A 23,695-nucleotide genomic window follows, 5' to 3' on the forward strand; every position below is an offset into this window, starting at 1 on the left:
TTGCAGTCGATTTGACTAGCAAGTTATGATTTTGATCCTTTTGACTGATAATTTAATTCCATTTGTGCTGTTTGACAAGAAAGAGAGCAGTGAGTCAGGGTTTGTCTGGTGCAATAGCTCTCGTTCAAGCTGGACTCTGACCTTAACCGGGTACTTCAGAGTCGTGAAGTTGTCAGGAGACCAGAGGAAGGATCAAAGGAAAGAAAGTGAAATCCACACAAACTGGACGCCACCTACCAGCCACAGTTACAAAACCAGAATCTTTCACCAACCCCAGAAATATCCAAATGTCAACAGGGGGACCTCAAGAGACCAGAGGAAGGACTCAAGGAAGGATAGATGAAGCAGAGTGAGATCCACCCACTCCAATTTTCTTATAATGATCGAAGTTGTAAAATGTTTTGTACTTGCAACATGTAATAAGAAATAAAATTCGATTTGCCTCAAAATGCCAGAGGTAGATACAAATTCGAAAGTGTACCCAATCTAAGGTTGACCTGAATGGATTTTCGTCAAACCTTGAAGTATATTGATTCAATGTAATATAATGCAACACGTAACATCTGGCACATAGTGTAGATTACACATCAGGCACGTCTTTAAAAATAGTACTGCAACTCCTGGTTTTGGTTTCTTGGAATCGATTCTTCTTCATAGACTCACTTGTCCTGCGTGATCCTAATCAGTGTCATCTATGATAAACTATCTGGTTGGCTCTTCCTTTTTCTTTTTTTTTTTTTAAAAGTGGCTAATTCATTTCTCCAACATTGGAATCTCAAAAGAGTCCATCTGTATTCGGCCCCAGCTGCAAAACATTTGTCCGGTCTCGACAGGGTTGCTGTGGAATGTTTCACAATCAAGGAACTTCCCCTGGTTAATCCGGCTCGTCAGTTTGTGTTCTTTGGGCCATAAATGAGAACGATACGAGTAAAATAAGCTCTACTCGTAATTATAACTTTGAAGTGGCCACAGATATTTCTAGAGACGTGTTTACAAGTTGTTGCATATACTGTATAAATGGCACAGAAATACAAAAAAAAAAAATGCTGTATGTACGGATGCTAAGGAAATAGTCTCAAGTTCATGCATCACTTCTGGATGTAGAAGACGTGTGGTCACTACCAGTCTTATTTTTTGACTAAGCATAAACAGCCCTGGGGTCTGCCGTTGTTGTTTTGCCGTTTACTTACTCACACATGCCTGCAGTGGACATTCATATTCAGTTTTCACATGAATACCATTTTTTAGTGTTTACACTTGTTCTAAGAGGGGGGGGGGGGGGGAGTGAACAGCAAACTTGTTCAAAGTGGCTTATAAAAAGAAGAACACGACCTTGATGCCGTTCACTTTAACGTTGCTTTGTGAGCTCGCTTGTATAAATTCAAGCGTTTTGTGATGCGAGGCTTTTAAGACGTTATTCTGTGCTTCTGGTGGCACGTTTATTCAGATTTTTATTACATTGTTTATCTTGTGTGTTTTCGCTGCCACGAGTCTGTGATCCTGCCTGGTACTTTTGGCGTTTTTGTAGTCGGACGTTATACTGTGCTCTGTGTTAGCTTGTTTGGTTTCTTTTTCTTATACACATAAACTTTGATCATCATAATCATCATCGTCTTATCTTAATTCATATATTTTACTGTGTGGCGTATCTCCCTTTTTGCTGCTCTGCAAATATACTTTTGTTTTCTTTTTCTTAGGCATCTGTTTTGTTTATGCTCATTTCCCAGTGCTCTCTTATACTCTGCTAAATTTGGTGTTTGAGGTCCTCATTTGGTAATACACACGTACTCGGCAATCTTCCACTCACATGTAGACAAGTAGACAAACAAGTACACTGTGTTCCAACTATGCCTTGCATTTGCATTTTTAGGGTTGGAACACACATGTAACTAAGGGCGTGGAAAACCAAATCAATAGAGAGGGTGAGGAGAGGAATCTTCAGAGAGTGCAGGAGTGAATTGTGTCAGTCAGTTCCTCTCATCTCTCCTCGCGAGCCCTGAACTGAGTGTCTTCTCTCCTTTTTTGTGCCATCTTTAATATATGTCAAGCAGGTAACCCTGACATGGAGTAAAAAAGAAAAATCAGCAATATACATATTTTCGAAAAATCTAAATTAAAAATGGTCATAAAACCGTCTGGGACCAACAGATGTGGTTGTTTATGATGATTACGGTTCATTTGCTCAAGCGTGAACGCTTTATTTTTATTTTTTTTAATAACCTCTGTCTGAACCATAGTACACACAAAGCTTTAAATCTGGAATCGTATAACAATGGAGTCTTCAAGTGTAACTGTGAGACGTAGTGAACAAACATTCTGCTGCTGCATGATAACTTTCCTGCTTGTACGCTTGCCACCAGAAACTGTTGGCTGGCAAAAAGTAGTCATATCTTGGTCTGTTTCGGGAATTCTCATTTTATCAGGCAATGATTTTTTTGCATATTGAAAGAATGTCGTAGGTTCTCACTCTTATCAAAGGACGAGACGAGCCCCGTGAGCCCTCTAATTGAATCCACCCACGTCTCCAGAGCAGACTCGATGTTACCTCGTCGGAATTTCCATGCACACATTAGGCCATCTTTCAGTCGTAAAATCAGTTAAGTAGCGGTACTGAGGTCATCTTGAGATCGACAAGTCTGGAATCTTACGGGCAAGAAAGTGACAACAAAATCACACGCAGATAATTTGAACAAATCAGAGGTTGACAAGCTTTTAGCTTAAGTGAGCTTAATGCCAGGAATGTAGCTGTGTGATTTTTCTAGCTCCGTCGATTCTATCGTTGACTTAGGACTGTCTTTTTAATAAGCACCTAGATTCCAGACGTGCGATCTGGGCGGAGCAAGCTGTGAGGTCTGAAGGCACCACCGGGTAGTCTGTGAATATCGACGCGTGTCGCTGGTCTCGGAAAGTTTTAGGCTGATTTAAACAGACCGAGTCTGTGTTGTGCTGTCGATGACGACTGATCACTGATTGGCTGCACGAGACGAGAAAAGTAATTAACGAAAGCAACAAAGAGTGAAGACGACATCCAAATTATGGCACATACTAATTTGCAGTTTGTTTGCTCCGTTTACAGAGTGATGAAAGAAAAATTCTGAATGGGATCGAAACCCAACCCGTTAGATCATGTGAGATAAACCCCCAGCCTAAAACACCTTAAGCTTTTTAAAAGAAACCGGGTGTTATTGTTTGGTAAATATTGGTTCTTCCTGACCAAATTTCTAAATATTAGCCAGCTAACTAGCTTTGAGAGTTTTGTTATGACAACCATACTCTGCAACCATCATGATGGTTAGAAAAGATATTCACAAACTTATCTTAAGTCCAGGCGGACTTGACTCGATAGTTAAAACTCTGGAACTGCTTAGTCCATCATCATTCATGGCAATATATATCAATATACAATATATCAATGATAATACACCGAGGTGCCGTAAACAGGGCAGGCAAGGCAGGTGATTTTAGAGGGCCCAAGGGGATGGCTAAAATTAGCTCATGTCGTCATAGTCTCTTAACTCTTCTACTGCCAAAAACGTTTAATAACGATTAGTAAAATCACGATGTATGTCACCATAAACGTTAAATGATGTCGACTGTGTGTTAAATTTATTTATTTTTTTTTTTTTTATTTTTTTATTTTTTTTTTTCTTCCAAATCAATGGCCAGTGCACTGTCTAAGTGCAGCACGTGCTGCCTGGTCAATGAGTTGTGGAATCAAAAACCCTCAATATCTATAGCCAGCAGATGGCAACATTGTATCTCTTTTCAATAGTCTCAATGTGTATGAAATTTGATGAAACAGAACGTTTTCAAGGATAATGTAAATGATCAAAGCCTTTGTTATATTAGTTTTTTTGTTTTTGTTTTTATAACGTGTGGCAGTAAAAGAGTTAAGAAACCATCAGCCTCTCCAACGAAATGTGCTTCTGGATGAGAAGAAAATTTGACCAAAAAACACACGATTTGGGTGGGAGAGTTTCAGTCTCAGGTGGTTGGGGCCCTCCCCGAGGTCACCAAATTCCCTTCTATCCGTCACTGCGTTCTCTGGCTCAACCCTTGATGTTGTGATTAGCTTAAATGGCCGTAACTCACAAACACCCGTTTATACATGCTGACAGATGACACAGTCATTTAGCTGAATGAATGGCCATCCAACAAAGCATGCCCCCCCCCCCCTTGAATGTTGGCCCTATTGATCACCCACCAGGACAAAATTGTTAACTGGGAAAGATGCCTGATGGCAAACGTACAGAGGAAAGTCGAACTTTGCTTGCTTTGTAGACGTCAATCGTAAGATGGTAACAGTTTGATTGCGGAAGATGATTTCAATTGACATGGTTTCATAAGGAAAACATTCTGCAAAAGCAGATGTCCAATGGATTGTGAATCTGTTGCCGAAAATCATCTGCGATAGGACTCCATCCTAAATGAGGACAAGTCGTATCGAAAACGGATGCTCCTCATTGGATTCCTCGATAAAGTCCAAGCTATCGTCCTTTGATTCATTTTGTAAAAGACAATTCCTCATTTGCGGTCATTAAAACCACTATTGGGCAAAACGTCACGGAGAATTTGTGACGATGAGGCACACAAATCTTCCCCCCCTATCAGCCCTTGAATGCGGAACATTTGTCATTCCACAAATACTGCAATGATTCATCGTTGCCTCCAGCTACAAACGGGCTTTGTCTCTGTAATTAATTTCGCTCTCAGGACAGTACTTGAAATGAGTCGTGTCTTCAAGGCCTAATTAAAGGAAGGTTGTCGGACATATTGCAGGGCACGCAGCTTGAAATCTTTGAAAGCGATTTGAGGACAGAGTTTTCGGGTTTGCCGTCTCATCCTTCAAAGACCAATTTTCCGGCTGGGGAGAGAGAGAGAGGAGAGAATGAAAAACAAACAGATATATTTGATTTGTTGATTTCTTCAGGCACCACGTGAAATTGAAGACGCTCGGCCGGCTTAACATATCTTTGTCAACGTCTGAGGACTGTTTAGTTAAGACTGACAACGCATCTGAAATGAAGACATTTTTAAGCGCTTTAATTTGTGAAACGAAAAAGTGCAATTATATCTCGGAATAGAGTTTGGAATAACTTGGAATAAAAAAAAAAAGTTGTTTTTCTGAAATCAGATATTGGCACGACATTGTTCAAACGTAGCTTTGACAGTCCAGGCCACACTGACACGCACTCCACATGCACAATGCCAACAATTAAGTTAGCTTAAGTGTTAGCGTTAGCTTAGTGCTTGGCTTCACTGTAAGTGCTCTAAACCCGTTAGACTGTGACAGACCATTAAAAGGCTGCCAAGGCTTCCTTAAATTTTGTTTGAACAGCGCGGAGGCACGGTGACAGAGTGCCTTGGGTTTGCCGTTTTGCGACCTCGACGCGACACTCGAAGAAATATCGTTGCATTCGTTTCGTGAACGTCACTCGCAGCCCGGAGAAAGATAAGCAACATAGCTTGCTAACCGACCAACCAGCCTGGAGAAGTGGTCCAAATCTCAATGGCAGTGGCGGCATTATTTAAAAAAAAAAAAACCTTTGAACATTTTAGACTTTGTGCTTGTAGAACATTTTGAGAAAATTTTGTCATAAATGTTATGGACCAATTGCTATGATGTAACAATTGTGTATCCTTACTAAACTATGGCCAGCAGATGGAAGCATTGTAGTGTATGTTTTAGATTCCATAATCCATTGACCAGGCAGCGCTGCACTTAGATGTTGCACTGAGGAAAAAAAAAAAAAAATCAAAAAAAAAAATTGGTGACGTCATTTAACGTTTATGGCAATATACGTCGTGATTTTACTGATCGTTATTAAACGTTTTAGGCAGTCAAAGAGTTTAAGGCACATTTATTTGCTAAAAATGAATCTAAAGTGGAATAGGTGAAATTCATTTTTTTTTTTTTTTTTTTATGGGTGAATTCTAACCAAAGCAACGCAGACAAAATGACAAAGCACCACTGCATATGGTTTCTTTGGAATAGCTCGAGTTTATGACACTACTACGATTGGGTGGAAGTTTCTGATCGGAGGCATATCCTGTCATGGCCAGAACTTTGTGTTTTCAATCATTAGGCCTCCGCCACAGGGTCCCTTATTGCCAGACCACAGGAATACACACAATCTGATTGAGCTTCCAAGCCGCCATGTTTCATTTCCTATTTCACAAGTGCAGGCAATCCATGCAAATTCCTCGCTGTGGTTTGCCATTAGTCATTTAGTAGGGCTATATGGTTCAGATATAATGTTGGAAGGATGGATTTGGAATTGTGATTATACACACGTTTCACTGCCAATGACGGCAAAAGACGTCAAATGCTGCATTTTTTGCTGGGTTGGCAGTGATTGTGTTAAGTTTGTCTTTTTCTGATCATGGGCCTAAACTTTATTTACACGTACTCACAGTAAAGCCTTTTTTTTTTTTTTCCTCAGCTTTGATTACGGCAGAAGCGGGAGAAATCGTTCGTCAGCAAATTGGTTTGCACTTTTTAAGGTGATCGTTCAATGACAGGCCTGGGACGGGTAACATAAATCACACATACCGAGATGAAGATGTGATATGAATTCCGAACGTTTCACTTTGGTCACGCCTTGGTCTTGAGGTACGCGTAACCATTATGCACGCCTGCGTGAATACAAATACGCTTGGTGGTGCTGGTTCATATACAGCATGGCTGCCTGGGGTTATGTTATTGGCTTGAAAATCCATCCGTAACATCTGTAAGGCATTATGGCTGATTATACTCCCCCTGCAGTGCAATCAAGCACAATGGGTATGAGTGGCAGCTGCTCAGAATAAAAAAAAAAAAAAAAAAATCCTTTATTAATATCTAGCCTGCAGTGAAACGGCGTTAAACCTGATATTTTAATTACGCAATTATTTTTTTGTGCCCTGTGATTGAGTGGTGAAAAGTCAAAGGTGTAGTCCACTTTCACCCTTAAGCCACCCAAAATAGGTTCCAGCTCACCGTGCCTATGAGCTGCAACATTCGTGTTACTCACCGTATTTGCCATCAATTACATATATTTTATTAAAACAAAAAAAATAATAAAATAAAATGCATGTTCTGCTTTCCTTGTGTGTCTCCCATTGTCTCGTCAAGCATTGTCCCGCCCACCTGTGTTTACCTGATTTCCTCGTGTGTCAACCTATCAGAACCTTCTACCACTTGTCTTGCCCAGCTGTGTCTTGTTGTGTGTGTATTTAGTTTCTTGTCTCCCTGCTGTCCGCGTCGATTCATTGTTATTTCCTCCTGGCACGCTGCCGGATTTTTGTCCCATAGTTTCTCTTGTCATGTGCCTGGTGGTTGATAAGATTTTAACCATTTATTGACATCGAGAGGCATGGAACAGACTTGACTAGATGAGAAACCAAGAGAGTTGCACAGAGGGACAGAAGTAATAATCCGACAAAGACACACATTTCTCAGGAGGCTTATATAGACAAGGAATAGATCTGATTGGTTGTGGGTAACAGGAATGACATGGAATTATCTGATTGGCTGTTGACCAGGTTAAAGCATAATTGACATCACATAGCCTAAAGCCAGTTGAAACTAGATGCCAGTTACATCAGTTCAAAACAGACACTTGACCTCACGGTCATGAACTCAAACTTAACCCTGGCGTGACCCCGGACATGACACCTCTTAAGTTTGCCTTCCCTGAGTTTGTTTGTTTGTTTGTTGTTTCTGACCATTACCTCGTTTACCTCCCTTCTTTTGTTCTATTAAGTCCCTTTTTGGCTTATCCTCTGCCATTTTGACAGGAATGTCTTCCATTTACCATCTTAAAACGTCTTTCCAAAATTGAGTTTTATTCAAAACACTTTTAAAGAACTGGAGGTCATATCTGGGTCAATTATATGGCGCTAATATTGTATTAACGCCACTATTTAGTTAATCTGATAAATTCCGTTCAGCTTCAATGACCAGATTGACTTCTGGCATTTCGTACCATCATTGTTTCATCAACGAAATGCTGCGGGATAAAAGAGATGCGCATCATGTTTTCAAGCCATCAGGGTCGGTCTTGATGCTTGTCCGTTACCCGTCACTCATCAAAATGTCAACTTGTCTCCACAATCGCCGGTTAAGTGCCAGGATTTTCCAACACAATGTGAGCCATCACATCTCGGAACCGGAAGAGAATGTCAGCACAATTCTGTATGACTGGAGGGGATGGTTGCCATGGTGAGTGTATTGTAATTCAACAGCGACTTATCCAGTGGGAGATCAGCCTCTATAGGTTCCCTCGCCCTTTTTCACAATTAATTCACTAAAGGACTATTAAGAGTGGCAATTAGAACTCGAGCACATTCTCTCGAGTCATTTTTGTTTTTTTCAAACTGTGTGTTATGTCAAGTTTGCCTTTTACAGTGAACTTGCTCTGCTATTAGTCTTCTGGCTCTTGCGCTTTTCATGCAATGCATGAGGCGCAGGAAGGTTAAGAGCGGAGCTAGAATTGAGTTCTGCTCCATTTAGCACCCTGAAATATTCTTCGTCTGAGAACAACGCTCTCTCCCCTGCTTCTTATTTGGCACAAGTGCTGCCATTAGACGACAGTATATGAAAGCTTTAGGGCAGCTTAGAGTATGATTGGCAGGCAAGACGCTCAAATTCCTGATGACACACTTCCGTTCTTGCGACTGAAGCACTACTCGCATTTTCATGTAAGTCTCGTATCGGTAATAAAGTGGTTAAGTCATAATTTCAGTAAACATTAGTTCATCCTTCCGTCCATTTTCTTCCTTATCCGTGGTCTGATTTGTGGGGCGCAGCAGCTTTAGCAGGGAAGCCCAGACTTCCTTCTCCCCAGCCGCTTCGTCCAGCTTTGCGAGGGGAAATCCCAAGACGTATTCTCTTGAGCGTGTTCTGTTGTCGTCTACGGGCTTCCTCCCGGTGGGACGTGTCCGCGACACCTGACCAATGAGGTGTCCGGGAGGCATCCTGAGGAGATGCCTCAGCCACCTCTTCTGGCTCAAATTGGATTTCAAACTTGTGGTGACCAACCATTTGTCCTTTACAACTTGCAAAAAGTGCCTTGGTGAAGCTCAAAATGTCCAAGTCCAAAAAGATATTAAATTGTGTCCCATTAAAAATGCTCTTTATTTACCAACGTTTCAAAAGCCTCTTATCCGAACATGGAACTTGGAATGCGTTGCCTTCTTCAATCTTTTTTATTTTATTTATTTTTTTTTATTTTTATTTTATTTTTTTATTTTTTTTTTGGCAGACGCTTCAGTGGAAAATGCATTGAAATCTTCCCAAACTGTTTATGCTAAGAATTACTTGAGATCAAAAGCAGACCCAAATATTTTGATATTCACAAGGATATTAATGAAGGCGGGGAGGGGAAAAAGTAGCACAAACTGACAGGAACTTAAAACACTATCTAGGACAATAACGCAATGAATAAAACAAAATGCGCATCATACGCCATACGAATGCTTTGATATGGGACCTTGCTGGAGCTCCTGTCGGGTCGCGGCAGCGTTCGCTACAAGTCACGTTTGCTCGGTTATTATGAAGTCCGTGCCCATCTTTTTATATTCCAAACAATAGACTGAAAGATCACAAGAGTTTCCAGGATTAGTTTCCAAAACAATAAGCTTTGTAAAAGGAATGTGAAGCATGAAGGCAAATAGTTTTTATATTCCCGTTCTCTTTTGTGTTGGGTAATTAGCAGAATGTGAATTTGCCAGTTGCGTGTGCATCTCTTTTTCACGGCAGAAAATCTTCTTTGAAACACGCTAATTAAGAAATTAGTCATTGGGGTGACACAGATCAACCTTCCCGTTTTGTAATAGGGAACGAGTGTTGGCAATTTACTCTTTCCAGGTCTGTTGCTCACCCCTCATTGGGCTCGGTGAGTCATTTGTAGCCATGCATGTCTGCTTTCATATTTCCTCCCCCCTGCAATGGCTCTCCTCGTCTGTTGTGATAGACCATAATGACTCACTGGAAATCTGCCTGGTGTTGATCAAATGTCTCCGTGCAGGGTTGTTGGTTCACAATAAGTCTGTTTTTGTTGTTGTTGTTGTTTTAAGCCAGGGGTGTCCAAACTTTTTTCCAATTGAGGGCCACATCCATTAAATCAGAAGGACGCAAGGGCCACATAAGAAGAGAAATTGTGTTTAGTCCTAAAAATTGTACAAATAATTTTTTTTGTGCTTTTGCATATTTATAAAAATGCTACAGTATATAAACCAATTTATTTGTAAAAATTGTGCACATTTTTTTTGTGCTTTTGCATATTTATTATAATGCTACAGTATATAAACCACTATTTGTAAAAATTGTGCAAATAATTTTTTTTGTGCTTTTGCATATTTATAAAAATGCGACAGTATATAAACAAATTTATTTGTAAAAATTGTGCAATTTTTTTGTGCTTTTGCATATTTATAAAAATGCTACAGTATATAAAGCAATTTATTTGTAATATGGCAGTAGGGTTATTATAGTTTGAGAATTTTTTTTATTTTAGCTATTTTTTTATTAATTTTCAGGGTGGTTCTGTTAGTTTTTATTAGTTTATTTATTTAAAAAAATGTAATTTGTTAGTTTAAGTATTAGTTTTTGTTAAAAAAATGTGTATTACTTGTGCACAATATTTAAAAAAAACAAAAAAACAGCATGGGTGTGACGTCATCTGAATTTGCTTTCCTATTGGCTTCTGCTAGATGACGTCACTTCTGTGTGGCATACATTCAAACGTCATTATTCCGGTTATCAAAATAAATGTACTAAATATCACATGTAAAATCATCCCCAAAGGCTCATGCGTTAAATTAATTGCCAAAGACTAAAACGAACGACATGTTTGCTATAATTATAGTTGGTTTTGTAAACATAAAATGTAGTTTCAGTTAGTTTTCGTTTTAGAAAAAGCATTTTCATTTTTATTTTATTTCGGTAACAATATTGTTTTTGGAATTTTAGTTATAGATTAGATTTTTCAATAGTTTTAGTGAACTAAAATAACCTTTTAATGGCACCTGTTTTTCAACACCCTCCCTTCTTACATCTCCAAACATTTTTGTTTTGTTTATTTGATTTGAACTGAGTCAAATGCCATTTTTTTAAGCACATGTCGCGGGGCCACTGAAAAATGGACGGCGGGCCGCAAATGGCCCCCGGGCCGTAGTTTGGACACCTCTGTAACCCTATTGCGAAGTAGTAGATATACAGCCCAGATTGCGCAAAGAGCTCATCAAGAATGACAAAGATGGAGCATCCATTTTGTACCGCTTAATCCTTGACGAGTGTGAAACACAGTTTTGCCTCCATTGTTCCAAGACAGTTGATCAACAATCGCATCACAATAGCTTGTGTATTAGCCGTATGTGGAGATGAAAGCTGCGATGAATGATGGTGATTGGCAGCCAGAGCATTTTTTTTTATTTTATTTATTTTTTTATTTTATTTTTTTTAGTGTAGGGTGTGCTTGGGTACTTTCATTATTTGTTTAAAAAAAATCTTTCTTTCAAATCATTTGAATGAATATACTCTAAATTGCTAATTGCCTTGGTTTCAGACAATGTTAATTGCATAATCAAATTAGTAATTACACTATGGGAACGGGAATGAAACAGCCGTCTGATGATAAATGGGCACTTTTCAACTATAAACTAGAGTTACTCATTTTATATTTTAATGAAACTTCAAATTACATCCATCCATCCATGGCAGCGAGCTGCTGACTTGAGTCGAAAGGCGGACTAGACGCCGGACTGGTCTCCACTCAATCACATGGGACATATGAATATTGCATATACACGATATGATAAATGTTATGATGCTGATAAAAATCCCCCTGGAACATTTTTTTCCCCATTATTTCAGTATACTACATAGTGGAACATATAAGTTACATACAGTTAACAAAAAAAATAATAATACAAATATTTCAAGCAGCATTTTAATTCATACAATGCAAAACGATAAAACCAAGGAAAAATGACGTGTTCTCAGGATCTAATAGTTATAGAATAAATATACTATTGATCTGATTGCAAACTCAACAACAATATTCAATTCTTCCGTGTAATGTCACCATAGCAAAACAACATGGCAACATTTTAATTTTTTTTAAAAATCATATACTCCACAGTACTTATTTATATTTGTTGTATTTGTTTGTTTTCTGTACAGCTTGTCGTCGTTAGGTCACAGGTGGGCTGGAGCCTGACCCGACTGACGATCGGCAAGCGGCAGGATACTCCCTGGACTGGTCGCCTGTCAATCATAAATGTAGGTCATTATTTTTATTCTGGGGGGAAAAAAAAATGCTTCTGTAAATGAGAAAAATAATATAAATACGATTATATGACCATCCCATATCGTCAATGTCCTGTGGAAAACTTTTATTATTATTTTTTTTTAAATAACATTTTTACGTTTATGGGATGAAACTGAATGCAAATATCCAAAAAAAACTTAAAAAAAGAAAGGATACAATTGTTTTTCATAGGATAGCGACAATATGCTTTTGTTGCACTACTTAGTAATCCACGATTTAACCGTCTCTACTTTGCACTCATTGATCATTTTGTTCGATGGGACATGCGCAAGAAACATCTGGTAATCATTTTGTTCCTCATTGGGACGCCCATTAACATTTACTAATGTGCTGTAATCATTATCTATTCTAGACCTGCTTTAATTCAAAACCCAAGCTCGGTCTAATCTGCTTAATAAAGACGAAAATGTCAATGTTTGCAGCATGTCCTCATCTAACTTGATAAAGTTGAGTTGAGAACTGTTTGACCACCAAAAACGTTTAATGATGTTTATTGAAATCCAAATGAATGCTGCCAAAAACGTTAATTGACGTTTACTCCATTTTTTTTTTCTCAATGGGTAGTGCAACGTCTTGTACGGCGCTCCTGATCAACAACATTAACTAAGGAGTAAGTACAATAAAAAAAAATAAAAATAAAAATAAAAATAAAAAAAAAACTTTAACCTACAAAACAAAAATATAAAAATTTGCGCTGATTTTTTTTATTTTTATTTTTATTTTAATTTTTTATTTTTTGCTGTGTGCAAAGCGCGCATGCCCTGTGCAAACGAAACCCCTGCACCACCGAGCGGATGCTCCCTGCGCGCACTCTGCCAATAATGAGAGCGCCACTGCCCCCTAATGTAGTGGAGGTGCAATTGCACTTTATTCTAGGACAGTAAAAAATAAAAATGCATGTTCCCCGAGGTCAAACGCGCCCCTGGGGGGGGCCCACGCCACCCCACTATTTGAGAAGCACTGTTGTAGTCAAAGTACAAAATATTTGTTTGCTTTGAAAGATAAGTTAAAATGCTCAAAATCGGCTGGAACTGTAGGGTTTTTTTTTTTTTTTGAGAACGTGTGGCAGTCAAAGATTTTTAAACATGTACGTCTATCTCGTGGAATTTAGGCAAGAAAAAGAAAAAATCCACCCTCCTCAAGGAATTCCAAGTGGTGCTGTTTCCCAACACTACGCCCGATATTCTGGCCACATTCTCCCCCTTGTTGCTTCCCTCAAATTTCATGCATCATCTGTTCATTTCTGGGAAACACCAGAGACAAAACAGTCCAGCCAGCCAAACGCAACAACGGAGATTCAAGACATTAAGCGCAATCACCGCCGTTGTATGCTCTGCGTATGATCATAAAAGGCTATCTGGGCGTGATAACGCGTCACTGAATATTGAACAATCGATACGTGGTAATCATCGCACATTTGCAAAGTGGTTGGATGGCACCCAGCAAGATCAGAAGATGATACACGATTAAATAATACTCAAGTTCCTTTTGATTTGCTCCGGTTTTGTGAAACAAAATGAAATCATCTATTCACGACGGTTGATGTGTATTAATACTCTCCAGTCATTTAGCAAGAAATACGTACATAAAACATAACCTTTACTTATGGGTATGGATTTCCATTCAAGGCAACCAGTCCTCCAGATAGTTTCTAGTTTTTTGCTTTTTGGGCCACAGGTCAAGTTCTTCCATTTTCAAGAGTCAAGTCTCAATTCCCTCCTCTTAATTCGTAACGTTTCAACGTATTAATATTCATGATTGAACTGCCCAGTTGTGTCTGTAATGAGACTCTGCTGAATTTCCATTCTTTATTGCCAGCTTTGAATAAGAAATCAGAAAATGCTAGAGGGAGTTTTTCCATCATCATAAAAAAAAAATATATATATATATATATAAATGTATCTGAATCAGCAATTGATGTTGCGTTGTATGTTTTATGTTTTTATTTTCTCTTACATTGAAAATCTCTTTGCATGAACTTTGTCATGGCAGCTTCGTTTGCCCTTTGGATTTGGCCTTTTTGTTTTTTTAAAATATAATAATAATAATAATTATTATTATTATATTAGTATTGGCACACTACGGATGCCCGTACGTTCCTTCTTGGTCCTTCATGTTCTGATACGGTCCCTAAAAATCGGATTTTCAGTCTGAACGCAGCCAAAGTGGACTCGTGCTAAACGGTGACCATGTAAACAAAACGCCGGTTGACATCTGTAATTATGATTGTTTTTTTTAGTTTTTTTTAATTTATTTTTTTATTTGCCTTGCCCACTCGAATGAGTGTCTGAATTGTCACCCGTTCATGCACATCATCAGTATGTCTGATTTTATGTGATTTTCATCTTAATGGGGCAAAACTAGCATCTCAATTGTCTGTTTTTAATTAATTTATTTTTTTAAATGTAATTGGCCTGTAAAATGAACCAACCAGATCGTCAGCGTTTTTGTGCTACAGTAAATGAGACAAAAGTCTCCCATATAATGCCAAAGATGCCTTTTTAATGTGGCTTTTTCAGCTACAGTCTGGAAATAGATCTTATATTGTCGTTTCTTTGTCACATGCCTTTTTGTTGATTTTACCCTTTTGATCGGTTCTTTCTGCCTTTCTTCAGATGCTGAGTTTAAACGTCGACCTGATCCAGACGCTGTTAATCTGGTAAGCTAGAATCGATATCCGCCTCATCTCTACCGTACAAATAAAAGTAGGCTAAATGTAATTTATATTTTCTTTTATGTGTCAGTACAGAGGATGGCCATTCTTTTGTTACTGTTTTGGTCATTTCCTTTACTGGTATTGGCTTCATGCACTGATCCCTAGAGATAATCCTTGATTTTTTTTTTTTTGGTAGGATTATTTCTATTTTCTGCATTATACACAATGACGTTTTGTTGCCGATTTGGACCTGCAATTTTGTAGTTTTTTGACGACGACTATTGCCTAAGACAAGCGTTATGAAAAGCATAGGCAACAGATGCGTATTTATCCCATTTTGGGGGGTGCTTCAGCACTCCCAAAATTTTAGCGTATATATGTAGATATATTTGTACTGTGTTTTTTAACTCATTTGCTTCCATTAACGTGTAAATACGTTTTTTAATGTTCTAATAGTCCCAAAGACGTATTTCTACGTTTTTTTTTTTTTTTTTTTTAAACGCTAGAGCATACAGAAGGCTTTGATGCAGCCTCTCAAATGCAAAGAACGGTTGCAGAAATGGTAATTACACAAATGGCCAGCAGGTGGCAGCAGAGCAAAGGAAATCAACCAGGGCCATGTAGAAAAAAAAGCTCAATTACTTTGAATTTTAAATAGATTTGTGAAAACTGATGAAACTTAGCTCTCTTCTAATGCTAATTGCTGCAAAACGGAAACAGATAGAAACATACTTTTTTTTTTTTTTTTAATTCCTGATGAAAGAAGAGACTTTAATCTTTCTTTTGATAGGTTCCATGCTTTTATAGCAATAGAACACAATATTCTGTGGGCCTTTGCAAAATCAGTCAAAATCCAGTAGAACAGCCGGGAGCGAACGGGATTGCGAAATGTGAAAATGGCTGCCAGTGAATGAGTTAAGAAGCTCGGAACCTATTGCTATAATATATATAAACCATAGAGTTTAAAAGTAATACTTAAGCCCTCATTTGATTGAAGATGGTTTGCACCACCTCGACTCCTCCCAACTGTGCTTTTGCTTACAAGCGCAGACGAGCAGAGCATGCACCCTTCCCAAGAAATTTATGGTTGGGGTATGTTTATATTTTTAAGTCCTTTTCTCCTTTGCATAACTTTTATTAGATTTGGTTTACTCACTGACTTCCCATGCAAATTTTGGAGCGGAAAGTACCCCCAAACCACGACAAGCTACCTATCACTGATCACCTTCACCCCCATCCCAGCTTTGTAGCACCCAAGCACCCCTATATGTCTTTATAGCACCACTAAACCGCTGATCTTAGAATCACCTCTCATAGGCAATTTAAAAAAAAAAAAATGAAATCTAAGGGCACGTTTTGTTCCAGGCAGTAGATTCACTTGCATCCAGTAGGGGGAAATCGACTGCTCGCTCTGTTGCCATCTGCCTCTCAATCTCCAGCCCTCTCCTCCTCCTCTCCCATGCATATTCCCAGGTTGTGGAAACGCTGCAGCCCAATGGTCTGCGTCTGCTTGGCTGCTTTAAGACCCTCCTACCAGCTGGGCTGAAAAAAAAAAAGAGGCGGCACTGTGCTTGCAAGCCTTGGACGAGCCCCCTTTTACCGCCCTGTCAGTGTCGAGGAGAAGGGAAGAAAAAGAGAGAGAAAGGGAGAGAGGGGTGAGTGGTCGAGAGAGCGCCTGCAAGAGAATGAGAGCAGCTGTGTGACAGAAGCAAAGAGAACGAGGCACGCCGCTTAGAGAAGTGAGAGAGCAGAAAGGAGGTAATACGGAACGTACGTTACCAGGAAAAGGGAGGATCGCAGACGAGGGACTCTTTCTCTTCTCGCCACAAGGGGCACAGTCACTACTTTTACCCCACTTGACTTCTCGATGCAACCCAGCGGACTGGACGAACCAATTAGTGGATTTTCCATACTCATTTGTGCTGCATCCTTCGGAAACTGGAACAGTTCCTTTGTGCTTTCTGGTAGTGCAAAGTGAGAGGACCGTCTGCGCTCTGCATCTTCGTTCCGGTCTTGTTCTGTGCACAAAGTGCATCTGTCGGCAGTCGGTGCTGAGGATATCTCCTCCTCTGTCATACAAGAACGCCGTCGGTGAGGAGAGAGAGAGAGAGCGAGCGTTCGAATGAGAAAGGGAGACCATCCGAGCCTGGGCGAAAGTGATCCAGCTTGAATAGAGAAGGGAACCCATACCGTCCTCTCCCTGTGTTCCTTTGCCATTCCTTTCCTCCTCCTCCTTTCTCCTCCTGTTCCTCTCCCGTTCTCCAAACATTCACAGGACCGCTTGGTTCTCTTGGCAACTTCTTTTCTCCTCTCCATCCTCTACCTCTTCTTATCACACCGATTGGGCGCACTACTCTTGGATCAAGAACTTGAGGGAATTATTTCCATTCATCCGGCAGCGAGAGACCGAGGGACAAGTCTGCCTTATACGGAAGCTCCCGGACCACATTGAGACGTTTGCCGTCAGAGGCAACCCTGCTGTTGTGCAGCACACAGACACTGCCATCCCTCTTGTGGACCCGCTAGTGACAAGGAAGAAAGGATTCCTATCTACCTACTATCCTTGTTGGCTACTGTGCAGCTCCCTCCCCCCCTTGTGTCACCATTCCCTGCCTCAGTGCTAAGGATTCCAGCTACATGGGCAAGCGATTGGAGCAGCAGCCAATGTACCCTCAGTACACCTACTACTACCCCAATTATCTCCAGACCAAGGTACGCCACTCCTCTCGCATTCCTCAAGCATGCTCGTCCAACTCCCACGCGCCCACCACCCTCACCTTCTTCCCTCCTCCAGTAATTTATCCCCCCCCCTCTCTCTCTCTCTCTCTCTCTCTCTCTCTCTCTCTCTCTCTCTCTCTCTCTCTCTCTCTCTCTCTCATCCTTGACTGGAGATGATGGCACTTGATTGATAGCTGGCCTTGCCCGTGATGGTTTCATGGGACAGATACCTTGTTGGACTTTTGGATGTCTGTATCGGTGTGTGCGTGTCAGGGATCAGGGCCGATTGCCGTGATCCGTTTGGCCAGCCTTCAGAATTTTTACTGGGCGCAACCCGGTAACCTTCACGCGTTGCTCATCTATAAACCAATGAGGCTCCAAGACAACACCGGATATGATTAGAACAACAAGTATTTGTTAGTTTTTACCCCCTTTTCTGGTTGGTTCCTTGGATTGTACTCCTGTTCTGCATCAGTGCTTTTAGGATTGAGGAACATAGGAATACAGTATGTGCAGTTGTGTTTTGGTCCTGTTAGTATCCTCTCATTTGCTATTTCAGGACAGAATGTCCTTTTGTATGTCGCGGTTATGATTATTTTCGACTCAATCAATGAGTGCCATAATGAAACTCTGGCTTTGAACATCCATATTCTTTGTTGAATGACCTAAATGTGTCCAAAAGTGGAACGTGTGAACTAAATTTAGCTTGGTAGATTCTTTTTTTCTTGTTCAACTTGTTCTATCTTTGGATGTTTGTGTCACTCACAATACGGGGGATGGACGTTTGACACTACCCTTCATTGATGAGGGGGAATTAATGGTAAATTAACTCTGATTTTGTAGCTAGTGTTGTTGCAGAACAATCCTTGCTGAAGGAGTTGAGTTATAGCAGAGGTCTGTGCAAATAGATCATTGTTTCCTCTATAATCTCAAACGAGTCATGATTACACACATCTATCATATCAGTAACAAAAGGGACTGGACATTTTAGTATCATGCATCTGGGTTGTTGTCATAGAAAGCTGAGGTGCTCGCTCCATATGACAGTTGGTCACCAAACTTGACCCGAGCCCAGCCGAGCAGAAGAAGATGGATAGATGGACGATATGAGCGAGAATTATTGACTAAGATGGCATATTATGTCAGCACAATGGCTTTTTGTAATGATACACCCCATTACCATACATCCTGTTGGACAACTTGCTTGGTGCAAATCTCAAACTACATTCTGGATCATCGCCAGTCAGTTACACGGCCCATATAGACAAAATACCGTACAGAGTGGGAACCAAACCCAATCTGCCTGTGCGGAAGTCGGGCAAGTGAAGCGCTACACTGTCATGGATGCTCTTTGTTTTGTTTTGTTTTTTAAGCACTGTATTGCAAATAATGTTGAGACCCTTGAGAGTCCAGAACCTGACAGCGATTCTGTGATAGGGACAAAAATTAAGTCACTCCGAGTTTTGGCCTGTAATCAGTTTGACCGAGACAGACTTGCTGCTACCTTGACTCAGACATACTTGTGTAAGTATGAGACCAAATGTACACATGTATTTGTATACCACAAGTACATATGTTTAAAAATGTTTACCAAATAACCGTATATCATATACGTACATACGTATACAAAACATATATACCAAACAACCGTATATCATATTGCATACATACATACGTATAAAAAATACGTACACCAAATAACAGTGTATCATATAACACACGTACATATGTATACAAAGAAATACGTATACCAAATAACCGTATATCATATAACATACGTACACACATATACGGAAAAAATACATATACCAAGCAACCGTATATCATAACATACATACATATGTAAAAAAAAAAATACGTATACCAAATAACTGTATATCATATAACATAGACGTACATACGTATACAAAAGAAAATTACGTTTACCAAATAACCATATCATATAACATGTATATAAAAAGAAATACAATAAATGCTGATATTGTACAGCTCGGTCAAAAACAACACAATTTGGGTCAAAAATGGACTGATTCACTACTTGGGCCAATTTGACCCGACTTTCAGGGTCGTTTTGCGCAAAAATAACCCCCCAAAATTGCATCATTTTAGGTTGTTTTGTAAGAAATGAATCATTTTTCTGTTTTGAGAGTGTACAGTACTTGCACTACAGTGCTCTTTATGCGCACCAAATTGGATTTTGGCAGTGGTGCACTTCCACACTTTTCCTCATTGTTTAATATACAATTATTAACTCTTTTACTGCTACAAGTTATCAAAGAAAAACTGTGATATGACAGAGGCTTTGATCATTGATGAAAAGAGATGCAATGCTTCCATCTGCTGGCCATAGTTTAGTGTTTTAGATTCCACAACCCATTGACCAGGCAGCGCTGCACTTAGAGGTTGCACTGAGGAAAAAATAAAAAAAAAATAAAAATTGTTGCCGTTATTTAACGTTTATGGCAATATACGTCGTGATTTTACTGATCGTTATTAAACGTTTTTGGTGGTCAAAGAGTTAAAATATTTTTAATTGATTCTGAATCATTTTGCTCAGCATTGCAATGTATCTCATCTCCTACACTTAAATTCTCCAATTCCTGAATTCCACACATTTGAACAAACAACGAAATTAGCATGCCCGTGCCTGATTCCAGAAAATATACAAATTAAATATGACGTGTATTAATTAACACCCTCAAGTAAAACATGAGATAACTCCATGTTTTAATGTTCTTATGTGGGGAAAAAAAGTCGAAATAAAAAAAGCTGAAAAATACGGGTCAACGGGTTTACAAAACGTAAAGTCAAGTTGTATTCAAGGAAGAATCTCTGTAAGAAGACTACTATCGGTGTACAGTGAGCTTCCAGCAGGGTGGACCTGGCTGCAGCCCCACCTGGCAGTTCACCATCACTCCCTTCTGATTTATAGTTTAATACATTTGTGCCGCTGCCAAATGGCTTCCCTCTCCATCCCCTGCTCCCTCCATCATCCGCCTCTGCCTTCGCCCGATCGCAAAAGCTGCTCATCTCGGTGGCCCCTCGGTCGGGGTTTGCCCCCAAAAAATCTCCTTCCTTCCCCTCCCTCTCTTCCTATCGTCGTCATCCTCCCTCGTCCACTCCGCACTGTTGCGACAGGTTCTCCAACCTCTCCAGCCTCCTCTGCCTATGCTGCAGTTGACACCCAAGGTCAGCGGAGATCCCATCTTGCCACCGTCAGCGATTGATTTATCTTTGACTGAGTCCCGCCGGGATGGGGTTGGGTGGGGGGGTGCCATGCTCTTGATATCGCCGACATGTGGACGTTCGTGAGAATTTCCCCGATTTGGTCGGTATAACCAGTAGGTTGGTTTGGTTTCGTCACAGGTGTGAGAAAATCTGGAAGGCAAGTGTCGGATGTTGTCGCTCGCTTTTAACTCATTCAGTGCCATTGACGGCTATACACGTCAAAGTAGGGCTGTGCAATTAATTGAAATTCAATTATAATTTCAATTATTACACTCTACAATGACAAAATCAGCATAATCGCAAAGTAAAAAGATTGAGTTGTTTAAATTTATACATTTGCACCTTTTTTTTTTTTAAATTTTAAAATAACTAATTTGATCAATTTTGTTTCATCCAAAAGGAACTTGCATGAATAGTGTTTCAAATAATTTTATTTGTCTTAATATTTTTTATTAGTTTTTTATGTTTAAAAATTTTCTTGTTCTGTACCAAAAAAATAAATAAAATAAAATATTGCCCAACTGCACAGTGCATATGCTGCACTCCAACTTTCACATTTTTGCCAACATAAATAAATATATATTATTATAAATTCTGTTTGGTCCAAAACTTAATTATAGGGTTTCTATGGATTTTTTTTTTAAATTTGGTCGTAATATTTTTAAACACTTAAACATTTTCTTGTTTTGTGTCGAAACATAAATAATCGTGATTTCAACTATTGCCAAAATAATCCTGATTATTATTCTTCCCATAATCAACGCCAAAGATCCGTTTTTACGGGGCTGGCAGTGAATGAGTTCATGTCCGACGGTGGAGCCATGAAGGGCCAACGCTGGCAGGGCCACTTCTAAACAGTCATCAAAATTGCATGTCACATTATTTTGAGAGCAAACGAACAAATTTGAACATACCCCCAAGATGTGCGGGTGGGGGCATATACATACCAACAATGCATTAAAAAAAAAAAAAAAAAAAAAAAAAATGGGAATGGTTGGCATAAATCTTTAAAAAAAAAAAAAAAAAAAAAAAAAAAAAAGTGCAGCCTTTTTCACTGTCTCGCTTCCATTTTGTGGGAAATAGTTTTGATGTTTGAACATCTGTCTTTGCTCGGGGCAGACGAGTGCATGGTAAAGAAACGTGAAGACCCGTGTCTTAATTGCCTTTTTGCATTTTGTGGTTGCCGTGGACGGCACGGCGCATCATATTCTCATTTAATGGCGTTTCTCCGGCGCCGGCCGCAGAAGTGCTCGTTAACCCACATTAGAACGTGAACGTCGGGGAATGAGATAAAACTAACATTTGTCCTGGTATCGATTCGTGCAGCGGGGCGTAGCATGTGCTCCTCTTTAGCAGAATTATTGATTCCTGAAATAGTGTTTGTGAGTGTCCATGTGGCTTTTATCGAAAGTTATTGTTCGCTTATGACTCTTGCTTTTGATGAGAATTGTTGTGACTTCCGGCTCGTCCCATTTGAGGTCACCACAGCGAGTTACTCGAAAGGAAATTTGAGTTAATACAGTTTTTATGTTGGATGTGTACAACTACACTAACAGCTCCATTTTACAAGAGGAATATTTAAAGGCGCAGTCTGCCGGTTTGACTCTGGAAAAGGCACTTTTTAAATACAGGATTTAAACAAACAAACGACTTCTCAATTTACAGATCAGGGCTTGTCTTCATTTCTGGTGATTTTGTCCATTTTGTGTTTGTTTTGTAAACAGCGGCACGTCTCTGTGGAAAGACGGTGTTTACACCGCTCCAGCCAATCGCAGGCGTGGAAACTTGAAAAGTTGTTTTAACAAACATGTTGAGTGGCATTTCAATAAAGTTGTTTTTAAATTTTGCCGCATATATATATATATATATATATATATATATATTTTGTTTTTGTTTTTTTACGGCAAGTGGATATCTGACACTTGACTACTAACTTATTTGCTCCCAAAAACGTATGTTTAAAAAAAAAAAAATTTTTTTTTTTACGTGTCCCAAAGACGTATTTATACATTTTGTTTGTTTTTATGCTAGAGCCAGCAGGTGTCGGCGGAGCAAAGGAGATCAACCAGGGCCATGTTGAATAAAAGCTAAATTACTCACAATTCTCAATTTTCACAATTTGTGAAAATTGATTAAACTTTAGCTATATCTATCTTTTTTTTTTTTTTTTTTTTTTTTTTTTTTTTTTTCTTTCTTTTGATATGTTCCATGTAGCAATCGGACACAATATTGTGTCAAAATCCAGTAAAACGTCTGTGACTATGGCTGGGAGCGAATGAGTTAATAATCGGTATCGATATCGACCTTGAAAAAAGCCAAATTGCAGTACCCAAAGCGATGTAATATAAACTACAATCAATTCTGTTGTAGTTGAACTTGCCATCAGTGTGTTCTATACGTTCCAACTGCTTACATTACAAGCTGAACATCAGCGGCCCCCATACCCCGGCAAACGCACACACCATGACTGCTTGTGTCGTGACCCGGGAGCATGTGGCAGTCATACAGAATCTCAAAAAAGATGACATCGCTCAAATTGAGGGAGCTTAGCAACAAGTCTTCCTGAAACAAACATCAGGCAAAATGAAGCCTTGTGAAAGGTATGCAGTCGTGCCTAAAATCGTCACGTTTTTATCAAATGAGAAAGAAAAGGGATTTCTATGTTTGCAGAACAAGGAGGTTAAAACGAAAGGATCTGGCATCAAGTTTGGGCATTAATCCATTTTGCTGAAAAGACGATTTTCATTTGAATTCTGCAGTAATGCTTGTACAATTCAAT

General features: G+C 39.4%; 1 protein-coding gene and 1 long non-coding RNA gene across 13 annotated transcripts in view; one reads left to right on the forward strand and one right to left on the reverse strand.

Moving 5' to 3' along the window:
• The window catches only part of rbms3 (RNA binding motif, single stranded interacting protein), a 268,599-nt gene that overhangs the window by 27,734 nt on the left and 217,170 nt on the right, over positions 1-23,695 (forward strand). For 5 of the 12 annotated variants that reach the window (XM_077507158.1, XM_077507159.1, XM_077507156.1 and 2 more), the window contains 2 exons: positions 12,167-12,265; positions 14,930-14,973. Coding sequence is in view for 3 of the 12 variants with exons in the window: in XM_077507163.1 (XP_077363289.1) it covers positions 17,608-17,682 (75 nt within the window). In the remaining 9 variants the exon portion in view is untranslated. Of the gene's footprint in view, positions 1-12,166; positions 12,266-12,901; positions 12,925-14,929; positions 14,974-16,527; positions 17,683-23,695 lie in introns of those variants that run through there. The other 7 variants (XR_013280185.1, XR_013280184.1, XM_077507153.1 and 4 more) reach the window with 4 other exon arrangements.
• LOC144007470 (uncharacterized) lies at positions 11,595-17,656 on the reverse strand. The gene is made up of 3 exons (XR_013280186.1): positions 16,745-17,656; positions 16,353-16,574; positions 11,595-12,250 (listed from the first exon to the last, which is right to left on the reverse strand). It is a non-coding gene; the product is annotated as an uncharacterized LOC144007470 (long non-coding RNA).

The sequence above is a fragment of the Festucalex cinctus genome, chromosome 19 (assembly GCF_051991245.1).
Source record: "Festucalex cinctus isolate MCC-2025b chromosome 19, RoL_Fcin_1.0, whole genome shotgun sequence".
NCBI lineage: Eukaryota > Metazoa > Chordata > Actinopteri > Syngnathiformes > Syngnathidae > Festucalex > Festucalex cinctus.